Source organism: Dipteris shenzhenensis, chromosome 25, assembly GCF_047967505.1.
Source record: "Dipteris shenzhenensis isolate YYH24624 ecotype China chromosome 25, Dip_SZ_1.0, whole genome shotgun sequence".
Lineage (NCBI taxonomy): Eukaryota > Viridiplantae > Streptophyta > Polypodiopsida > Gleicheniales > Dipteridaceae > Dipteris > Dipteris shenzhenensis.
Window position 1 is genome coordinate 14,800,258 of NC_141620.1, and position 11,885 is coordinate 14,812,142.

General features: G+C 40.3%; 1 protein-coding gene and 1 pseudogene across 1 annotated transcript; both read right to left on the reverse strand.

Annotated features, from left to right (window-relative positions):
• Positions 1–1,518: 1,518 nt before the first annotated feature.
• On the reverse strand, positions 1,519–4,298 carry LOC147885489 (uncharacterized; annotated as a pseudogene).
• An 87-nt stretch (positions 4,299–4,385) lies between these two features.
• Positions 4,386–5,618, reverse strand: LOC147885490 (uncharacterized). Its single transcript, XM_087396854.1, has 2 exons — positions 5,450–5,618; positions 4,386–5,316 (listed from the first exon to the last, which is right to left on the reverse strand). The coding sequence occupies exons 1-2, from the start codon at positions 5,515–5,517 to the stop codon at positions 4,701–4,703; spliced, it is 684 nt and encodes a 227-aa protein (XP_087252980.1). The 5' UTR covers positions 5,518–5,618; the 3' UTR covers positions 4,386–4,700.
• Between the last annotated feature and the right edge of the window lie 6,267 nt (positions 5,619–11,885).

An 11,885-nucleotide genomic window follows, 5' to 3' on the forward strand; every position in this document is an offset into this window, starting at 1 on the left:
GGATGCTGGGTGATTCTGAAATTTTTTGGTATTGACTTGGCTTTGTGTTGTGGTTTTGGAGTTGTGCAAATGGCAAAGAGGGGACAAGGCCCACGAGCACAGAGAGGGCTTAAGAAGACACTCGACCTTGACTAGCAAACATAAAAGTTTGAGAAAAATTGAATTTGTACTTACGAGAACTTTAGGGAGAGGTGATCTCGGCTAGCAATTGTGAGCCACACAAATAACCCTAATGGTCAAACAGAAAAATTTAAAAAGACTAGGACCAAAGCCACACACATCATCTAGGGGGAGATCATGAAGGCTGACAACTGCAAGCCATGCACCCAAACCTAACTGACAAACACAAACAAAACAAAAAAATTAAGGCTGGAAGCTCACTGAAAGAAAATGACAATGCAAGCAACAGGTAGGTGGTGGATTATGTATTGAATGCATTGAAATGCCAGTTTATAGGCCGAAGCCAAATTCACCGCACAGTAGTTTTGGTTTAGCATGGCGTAATTTCAATCAATTGCATGCCTAAATGTGGATAGGAATAGCCATGTGTTAGACATTGTTGATCCTGCATGTACATAAAATACTATGCCCGGTCAACTGGTTTTATGCAATCAGTTTGAAAAAATGCAATTTGGTACACTTTTAAACATTTTTAACATTCTTACTTTTCTTTAAATATATTTTTAAATAAATACATCCTTTAAAAACTCCTAATTTTAGAGAGCTTTGCTAAACTATGTAATCATGGTATTGGCCTCTATAGAAATTTAATGCAGGTAGGTTTCAAAATTTAACAAATGTACGATCATGAGTAATAAAAGTGAAGCTTTCTACAAGCTCATCCTTCCAAAATAAAATATGAACTTAATAAATGATGGTTATAGGAGAATTGCCTTTTAGGCGTCCATACCTTCTCTATCCTTATTAAAGATTTGAGCACTTACAGTCTCTTTGCTAATTGTTGCTTTTAAAAAGCTCACCAAATCCATGAGACTATTGAGACAAATTTTGAGGTTGCAAAGCCACAAAGGGACATGCAAGCCAAGTGTTTGATGGGCTAAAACTTGAAGTGGGGCATATAGAGAGACTTTAGAATCTTGTGAGAGAGATTATATGGGCCAAAAACTTGAAGTAGGAAATTTAGAGAGAATGTCTACATAAAATGCAAATGTATTTAGAACATTGTGTGTAAGAATATAGTTATGGTATTGACATTCATGATAATTTAAGCTCAGTATAGTTAGATATAGTTATTGTATCGACACCCATAATAATTTAAAAGGTAGCCATAAACCTAAAAGTTAACGGGCTTAAACGAATGCCTCAGTATTCTTGCTTAGGCCACTATAGATCTATAGACTTCACATGCCCCTTCAATACATTCACTACTAGGTTGATGGGAAAGTGCCATGACTTGTGGCTACCATCAATAATATCCATTAAGGAGATATAAATGTTGAATAAAACACCAAGTTAAACATTAATAGTTGTCCTCTGGTTATTGATACTATCCTCATACTACTCTGATGCTGGATTGTGGATGCGCAACGTGTTGTAGACACAGTGCTCAATCTCAATTGTGTGCCCTTGGATGAATGGAGGGGAGCCATGAGGACCAAATCCAAGGCTCACAAGTTGAGAGGAGAGAAGCACGACGGTAACACTAGAGCAACTTGAGAAATAGAGGCGGTGAAGGCCTTTACAATTTTGGATGCAGAGGCGACAGGGCGTAGACAATTTTGGGTTCCACGTTTGGAGCTTCTTGCTCATGTCTTCCTCCCCCAAGGGAAAGAAGTACTTAAATGCCCAATCCTCGACGTTTTCTCGTTCCTCCCTCAACTTCCTCCCATTCTTGAGGGTGGTTACACACTGAGGGTACCCACCCAAGTTGAGGTGTGTCCACCGTCCAATGATCTTCATGGGCAACCAATCTTGGCCGGCCACCACTGAGTGCCCAAGCTTGGGGGGAGGGCCACTATGCAAATAACCTAAAACTCTCCTCTCCTCCATTTCTCCTCCCATCTTGTGGTATGCCAATTTCTTAAATCTCTCCTCCAATTTCTTATGTCTCCTCTCATCTTCTCGTATGCCAATTTCTGGTCTCATCTTCTCGTATGCTAATTTCTTACGTGTCTCCTCCAATTTCAGCCATATCTCGTCCAATTTCTGTCTTTTCTCCTCCAATGCCTGCCTTTTCTCCTCCCATATCTCTAGAAACGTCTGGCTTTCCAATGCGGGACTTTCCAACTGCTCCAACTCCTTCAATCTGCTCCCCAACACATTTTGCAACTGCTCCTCAGCTCTTGTCTCCTGCTTGGATTCTGTCACTCTTTTGATCACACCAGCAAACAGTTCCCAGTCCCATGCCACCCGAACTCTGCTTAGCACCAGCTCCTTCAGCTCCCCCAACCCCCTCACCTTCCAACACACCTCCATTATGGCCACTCTGCTGCAGTCTGATACCCGAAGGCTTTCCAACGAGGCCGGCAATTCGAGACACGGCGTTAATGACAGTAGATGCTCGTAGAGATGCTTTCTCAGGCAGCAAAATATCAACGGTGCTCAAGCTCAGCTTTCGGAGTCGCAAACAACTCCTCACGTCGGGCAGCCTACTCATGGGACAATCCCACAGCTCCAATTCTTCCAAGCCTGCAGACCTCTCTAACCTTTCCATCACCTGTCCGGGCACGTTCTGCCATTTTTCTATTCTCAAGCAAGCAATCCCACTTGACAAGAGCTCGTCTGCAAATCCATCCACCTTCAACATGTTTGGACACGATCATTTATCGAATGTGCACAGACCACTTACTCCGCTTAAGTCGCCGGTGCGCAGCGACTCGCAATAGCGCAAAGTTAGGGCTTTCAGTTTCTCCAACCCACTCAAGTCGAGTCTCTGTACACTGTCACAGTATGTCACCCTGAACCATCTGAGCCGCTCGCAGCCTCCCAAATTCAACTCCCCCAAATCTTCGCAATTGGACACATTCACGCACTTCAGACTCTTGATATGTCGCAAATCCAACTCCTCTAATCTGTTGCAGAAATAGACAGACACCCACGACAGTCTCTCCAACCTCTTTATATTCACTCTCTTAAATGAACATCTATTGAACTCTACGCTGAGCAAAGATTGCAAGCCCTCCAAATTCACTTCCTCCAGCTTCTCACACCTCCTCAGACTTAGCAGCTCCAAGTTCTGGAATGTAGGGGGGAGATCTAGACTTGAAAATTCTGCTCCGACGAAACCCATGCGTTCGATGTGCTTAGCCACCTCTGGGTCCCAGAGCCTTCTTCTTGGAAATGGATCTCCAGCTCTCTGAAAAAGAATATCGGAGTGCTCCCAGGTTCTAGAGGAGCCTGTCTACAGGCCAATTCGCGATGAAGCTCGTGGACGCGAATACATTCATCATCATTGCTCCAGCGTTCCAACAGCGCCTTGGTACTCAAAAGAGCCAACTGCCATGATCAAACATAGCACAAACGAGTCGAATTACTTCAGAATCTTGTATATTGCTAACTGAACGCCCACGAAGATTTCAGACGTTACGAAGAAAAAAGCTATACTAGATTTGAGTTGCAACGTACGCATCTCTTAATATACGTTTTGGTTTTTTCATAGTCGTCATCGTCGTCATCCTCCACATCATACGTCGTGTCACTCAGCCAATGACATGTATTGTCCACTGTCCGGAACTCTTCTGGAGTAAATAAGGCAACGTCCACAAACATGTCTTTCAACTCCTGCCGCGGCAACTTGACAAAGCTTGTTGCAATCACACCGAAAATACGTCGTTCTACGTTTGTACATTGATGAAGATCAAACTGACTGGTTTCCCAGCGCAAGGGATCGTTTGGCAAGTCAGCAGCCAAGGCAACAAGAGCCAGGGGGTGAAAACGATGGCCATTGTGATCTTGGAAGCGACAACGCTCTACGATCTGGTCGATTATCCCATTTTGCGTTGTGGTCAGATGGGAATCGGATCTCATGCCATGCCCCAGGAAGTTTACTTTAGCGAGAACTATTTTTTTCGCTTCCTCTTGATTTACACTTGGAGCAGCCAGACAGCCAAGGCCAAAACCATTCTCTAGAACTGCTTGACTACGAGAAGTCACCAAGACCATGCTGTTGGGATGAAATTGCATGTCCAGGAATGATTGTACAAACTCTATCGATTCAGCATCATCAGACACATTATCCAACGCTAAGAACACCCTTTGCCTAGGCATTCGATCCCTTAAAACGTTGAGGCCCTGGGGAAAGCAAGGTAACAGGTACTAGTCAGGTAGTAGTCAACACAACGGAGAATGACACCCTGCTGATTTGCTTTGCGTTTCATTTGAAAAAGAAGCATTAACTCTTCCATATGCTTCACCTTTTCTTTCGTAGTCACATGCCTAGCTAAGAAGTCTGGGTCTGCACCAGTGAGTTTACTTAAAATATTGTGCTCTAGTTTTACAATATCGGTCTCAGTGCCAAGTTCTGCGTGACACACTCTGCCAATAAACTCCTGAAACAACAGGTCGCATAAGCACATGCACAGTGTTGACTTGCCCGTCCCGCCAATACCATAAACACCCACAACCTTCACGTTGGTGTCATCAGATTGACCAAGAGTTCTGGACTCAAAACACTTCAGAATCACCTGTACGTAGAACGAGCATACCAGATCCAATAAGTAAACGACACCTACATTCACTATTTACAAAGACGGACAAAGACCAAGACGACCCCGACCTTTGCATAGCCGCTCCCTGCCCTGCACATAGGGTATGTACGACATGCATTCTGGAGGAATCATCTGCACGATGGCTTGGACAATTTGCTTTCTCAAGGCTACCTCTCCATCAAATTTGTATGATAGCAAGGCGCCTGTATGATCAACTGTTTTGATTGCTGCTTGCCACTCGTGGAGGACCTCCTCCGACGCCCATTGCTGCCACCTTTTTAGCCGAAGTTTGGATTTGTTCTCATCCTTAAGACTCTCCAATGATAGATCGAAGAAAACAGGAAGTATCCTCAATTCTTTCCTGCACTTCTGCTCGGCAACAAAGGCGGCCAGTTCAAGCATTGGCCATTTGGACCTCGTAAAGAACTCCTCCGATAATATGACAACTGCAACCAGGCAATGTCTAGCAGCCTGGAAGATGAGCTCGGAAAACTGTTTCCCAACGGGCAAACTTTCTCGGCTCTTGTCGAAAAAAGGGCGATAGCCGTAGTTCTCCAGATCCACAAACAGCTGCTCAACGAAGTCCTTCTGTTTCCCACTGTGACTCAAAAATATCTTATGTTTGGGTAACAAGGGACAAGGGTCGAGCCTGCAGCGTACGGTAGGTGTCAAAAGACTAATGAAGTCAAATCTCGAGATCGATGTATCCATGTTCGCAAAAGGCAAACGGACTGAAAATCGAAGAAACGATGAGAAATTGATTTGAATGATGTGAGACAAACCTTTGTGTTTCCTGCATGAGAGCTGGAGAGGACGATGAAGCAGTTGCAGAGGACGATGAACAGTGCATGAAGACGTGAAGCAGCTGCAGCAATGTTCTTGGCTGAGAACACACTACAAGTCATATTTGAAGCTCATATCTGAAGCCTTGGGACCCTCAAAACCTTCCAAAGAAAACGTTCTATCATCAGTACAAGAACTTCAAAAGAAGATTGAGTCTTTTAGAATTCTAAAACTTTGAACTTTCTACTTATACACATTTAACATGTTCTATATTTCTACTTAATTCATTGTTGACTATAAGATTAAAAATTCATTCTCTCTAATTTTACATAAGACTTTAGTATCATATAATGTGTTCACCAAAACCGAGGTTTCATGTCATGTAAGTTGTTAAATTCAGAAAAAAACCTTAAAATTTTTTGGGAGAGAAGGTTTTTGAATTTGTAATTTTGAGGCCATTTTAGTTATATTTGGTGAAAAACCTGCAAAATCTTGAAAAAAACCTTGTAAATTTTGGAGTTGAAGGTTTTTGTACTAGTAACCAAAAATGTTTTTGGTGAATACTAATCATATTGTCTCTAAGGTACTATCCTCATCTTTAAATCCCACTCCATGAGTTCCTCCTCTCCATTAGAGTTATCATTAGATCACTATTGCCTCCTTTTCCCTCAACTTAGTAGAAGGCAAGTAAAAGAGATTGAGACAAATGTTGAGAGATCGAGGTGATAAAATTGAGTACTCAAAGAAAGTTTGCGCAGAGTTGAACCAAAAGATGAGGCTGCTAATGCTTTCTAAGAGAAGCACATAATAGAAAAAGATCATAGTTTTGAGTATATGACACGGGGGTTCACTATATAGAAAACTACGCTATCACGTATGTTCAAGGGGTATATTTCAAATCCCTTGATTGTGAATTTTGAGTAAATAAAGTCACCCCTTTTTCTATACAAACTTATAACTTTTCCCGGAAATTCATAAAAAAAACCCCATATGTAATTTTTGTTCTATCCATTTACATCTAAAAGTGAACTTAATAGTAGCTTCTGTTGGATTCATATGATAGTAACATACTTTTGAGTGAACCCCCAAGGTATATCACAACAATAAAATAAACAAAGAGACTAGATATAAAATAGCTAGCACCGTGGTTGTAACATCATGCTAGGGAACTTGGGAATTTCCAATATGGTTAAGATTTGGCCACATGTCAAATCTCAATCCCTTGCCTAAAAGTGAAATCCACCCTAACACTATACTAGGGAGTCCTCCCAAGTCCAACTTTCAAATAAGGGGTTAGTATTTAGCCACATGGTCCAATCTTAACCCCATATTTGAAAGTGGGACTTGGGAGAATCCCAAACTCTCTAATATAGTGTTTTGTAGAAGTACATTGACAAAGAATAATATATGTATGATGATGATAATAGGGATGAAGATGGGTTAGGGATGAAGATAAGACTTAAAATGGAGATGTTAACTCATTATTAAAAAACGTAGCTCAGATTATGAATAAGAGAAAGAAGAAGATGTAGACGAAGAAGCCCATGACTAAAAACAATGAAAATAGACGAATGAAGACATGCATATTCATTGTCATTTAAGTTTTCAACCAAAACAATTACAATCATTCTTGTCTTGATGAATCACCACATGGAAGTAGGTTATTAAAAAAGAACATCGATATGATATAGATAATATGGGTTGAAAAAAAGGACATTTAAAGAATAAAAAAGATCATGAAAAGTAGAAAGAATCAACTCGAATGATGGGGTCGATGAGGAAAAATAAATAATATTGGTGATGGGTAACAATTTGAAGAATGTAAGGATAATAATCAAAAAAGAAGATGCCAATATACTGATTTGAGAGAAAATATAGAGAGATCTTAAAAGGAAGAAGATAAAGAGAAACAGGCCCAAGAAGACTAAAAACAAGGAAAGTAAGGTTAATTGAAAAATTTGGAAAAAACAATTGTAACAAACATGCCTATCTATATTTTCATCTCTTTTCCTTGCTTTTAGTCATGGGCCTCCTTATGGGCAACTTCTTTCCTCTTTTATTTATGACTACTCTACATTTTATTTCAAACTAGACGCTATCTTGGTTATCATTGTCCTTATCTTTAACTCATCTTCATCTCATCTCAAAGTCAAACAAAAAGCCCCTATCCCCTTGCTTTGAAATGCATAAGAGCATTGTCCTCATATGCACCATGAATCCGTGGGCCTCAAATAAACCATGTACCTACTTGTCTCAAAGTCAAACCAATGGCTGCTTTGAAATGCATGCCATATTGTCCTCATCATAGTTGCTTCTTTACTTGCTAGTAGGTACTACATGTCATCTCGCAATTTTACATCCTAGCTACATACAATTCAAATGCATGTTTTGCATACACCAACTGTGAATCCATCAGTGTCGAACCAACTTATTCAACAAAATCAAATGATTCTATCTATACCTACATATTAAGTCTTTCACAACAAGACAAAGCAACTATAGACATGCGAAATAGCAGGTGCGCCTATAGGCACTGCTAGAATAGTAAAAATATGGGCATGTCTAATAGCATGTCTAATAGCGTGTCTATTTGTGCGTCTATTAGTGCATCTATTAGCGTGTTTGCACTATGAATTAGACGCGGATTTAGACATAAAACAGAGAACAAAGAAAGTGAGATTTTGGTGCATGCGGATAAATGTACATCACTGCTTTCCAAACATTGTCCATGATTACCAAAGAACATAATGGCAAACCCACATATACAAAAATTAAGTGAGGTGAGGAGAATGAGACAATATGTAAAATAGTTTTGCCAATATCAATGATGGGCTACGGTTCAATCTTATCCTCAATGATATTAACCGTTGCCAAAATATCTACTTCAAAATCCAGACCAGTGTTGAGATCTACAAATACATTTAGCCCACTACCACTTGTGCTACTCATGTGCTCATCGAAATTAGCATCACCAATGGTATGCTCGTCCTCACGAGTAATGGCCTCAATATGTGTATCTCCTATCTCAGATCATCCTCCTCTCTGGTATCATGGTCATCATCACCTCCATGGCCATGATCATCCTACATACGCTCCATATTAGTACATGTACTATACATCACTTTGGAATGTGGCGTAATAGGTATGACATGTTATTATCCACCATTGGTTGATAGACAACCTAATTCAAACACAAATACAATCATGTTATTTTCCTTGCATCGAAGGTATCAAATATTTAAAAGTGAGTATTTTTATATGTGTGTACCATACTTGTTCACATTGTTGTGGTAGTACTAGTGTGTCCTTCTTACTTTGCCAAAACTTTGTGGAGTCAACAGTTACAAAGCCACTTGCATGGTGTTTGATTGTTGCATTAGGGCCTCTTTCCACCATGTCCTTAAACCACTTTACATCCAAAACATACACAAAGAAGTGTCAAAAGTCAAGCTTAATATATCTTGGATTATGCCACAATAATCATCCATGGCTCCATTGGCTCCCTCAAAGCTAGCAATGACACTGCAATCTTATGTGTTTCTCTTATCATCAATTCGTTGTGTTCGAAAATGTTTGCCCTCACACCATATAACATTGAACATAGTATAATACTACACCAAGACAAAATAAAGTAAATAAGCAATCTAAATTGTTGAAAGCTCCTAACTTATGCATAACATTCTATATACCGACCTTGGTCATGCATCCCCTAGCATACTCTCATTCTTCCATTGTGATATGCATCCCCTCATCTCTCTCTACTCTCTCCATTTCATCAAGTATCCAATCCACGTCATGAATATCCTTTGGAAGTGCTCTTAGATGCTGAGGGTATGGCACATGAGATCTGTGGTGTGTACGAAAGAGGGCCCTTTCTCCTTGTCTTCTTGCCTTTACATCCTTGTATCTTGTCACCCATCTTTTCATCACATCACTATTAAGCATGCAATAAAGGTTGATATTATTAAGCAACTCTGTGTCTATTACTTTGCTCCATCCTTATTGGTATCTAGATTCACCCTAAAATGGAAGAAGTTGAAAAAGTGCAATTTGTGCATGTGCAAATATCTTTTAATAAATCCAACATTATTTACAATTTTGAATTGTTTCTTTTTCCATGCACTTGCTTGCTATATGGCTCATAAGCATGCCAAAGGTCATTGCATTTCATAATACACATCCTTCGACCTATTTGTGTTTTGAAGCATTTTAGGCCACATTGCACTTGTTAGGGATATCCAATTATGCTGATGTGTATCACCGGAGGGGAAAAAACTGATAGCTAAAATTATGCTACTTCTACGAGATTCAAATTTTCACACCTCCCTCCTATCAAATCTCGAAAATGCCCTACAAATGTCCTATAACCCACATACACCTCGACGTGACCTTGCACAGACTTTGGTTTGCCATTGTCTTCTTTCAGGTAATTTGTCTTCTATTCTTTGCTTGCCTCACTAGCTAGGTTCTCTGGGTCTATTCTGGACTGATTGTGGCCATGGTGTCAATGGCAACATGTAGCTCACCATGGCTTACAAGAGAAGCAGATAGAGGCTGCAAGATAGGAAAGCCAAAAATCTGGGTCAAGGCATAAGGAGTAGAGTGCAGGTCGAGGAAAGTGTTGGCACGGTATTGAAACAGCATTGGAAGACACTTTTGCAACATTTGCGAAGGAAAAAACAATGAGAAGAAAGAGGAGACCTTGCAAAGTAGTAGCAAGAAGAGATTGCAGATGCATGCATTCAATCATTGCCACCGAATCGAAGAACACGAGCTATGGTGTCATGATTGGTGGGAGCATTCGATGTAGTAACATTAGGCCATTCAAGTGATTACTAGGTCTCGAGTCTTCACAAGCTTTAGCCTGCACCCTAAAGTTCGTAGAGTAACAACCCTACCAATACCTCGGGAGATGCACGCCCAAGAGGTGATGCTCTCTAACCCGAGAAATGGCCTACAGAACGTGAAAGGGGTGCACAGCTTAGATCAATTAGCTGCAAAGAGGGAAACATTAGCTATGTTGGTGTCCCTTAAAACAAAGGCGAAATGGCTTGGACATACAATGTCGAAGATGTTGTCAATCAGAAGCACCAATGTGGCTCTAGCGGTTGAACATAGAGTAGAAGCAATGCACGAGCGTCCCGATTTGAGAAGTCTGCGAGCTTCAACAGAATGCAAGAAAAGGACAAACAGCCTACGTGCGAAAGTCATTGCTACAGTGACGATGTTTTGGCATGAAAATATGAGAGTTTCTCTAAATAGAAAGGACATCTATAAGAAGCGGGCGGGATGCAAGGTGTTTGAGAAGCACATCATACACATGCTAGATACAATTCATGTTAGTGGTGCCTAAACTTAGCTCGGTGGTTTTTTATGATTGAGCTTTGGGATAGTTTACTTGTTTCATTTCTTAAACCAGGCTTGGACTAAATGTGATTGGACTGGTTCAACTCAATCACTAATTATGTGATTGTCTTGAAGCAGTGTGGTTGAACAGACATTAGTTTTTAGCCCAGTGGCATGGTTGAGGAGAAATTTATAGCAAAATATTTTGCAATATATTGTTATTTTACTAAACTAGCCTAGTGGTATGAACATCATGCAACCGTGGTTGCTTTAGTCAATCACCAATTATTTGATTATCCTAAACCAACATGGTTGAATAGACATTAGTTTTTTTTTTTTTTAATTACTTCATCAAGTATGAATAAAAACTGCAGAGCAAGCTCAAGTGCGGGAGTACATCATGTCAACCATGAGAAAAAATAGCTCAAAATGAGCAAACAAAAATCCCAGGTGGCGGCTGAAAATGCCACCTCATCCCTGAAGGAGAGTCAGAGAAGAAAGGAGAACCCCTCCAAACTCTGAGAAAAGTACATCATATCAAGCATGAGTAAAAATAGCTTAGAATAAGCAAAGGAAAATCCCAGGTGGCAGCTGAAAATGCCACCTCATCCCTGAAGGAGAGTTAGAGAAGAAAGGAGAACCCCTCCAAACTCTGAGAAAAGCAACCCTCCTAGCAGTAGTAGTCTTGGAGGTTCCTTGTATGTTCACCCAATAGACATTAGTTATTGAGTAGCTTGGTGGTTGAAATTATTGTGTTTCTTTGTACTTAAATTCATTAAATTTAATTTCCTGCTATTCATGTCATATACCACTATTTCTAGGCCGAAAGGGCTTGGACTTAATGTGATTGTTCTAAACCAGCCCGGTGCTAGTTCACAACAAACAACAAGCAATTACTGACATAAATTGTGAAATTCAAAATGAAAAGCAATATATTGTTATTTTATAATTGTGAAATTCAGAAATGAAAGCAATATACTTGTTATTGTCTAATATGTGAAGTTAAGACCATCAGGCTAAACCAGCCTGGTGGTTGAAATTGTGATAGTGTCCTAAACCATTTTGGTGGTTGAAATTGTGACTATCCTA

Coding starts and splice junctions, on each gene's coding strand:
- LOC147885490 (XM_087396854.1), bottom strand. CDS start 5,517: ATGCACTGTTCATCGTCCTCTGCAACTGCTTCATCGTCCTCTCCAGCT. Junction 5,317..5,449: donor CTCATGCAGGAAACACAAAG/GTTTGTCTCACA, acceptor CGTACGCTGCAG/GCTCGACCCTTGTCCCTTGT.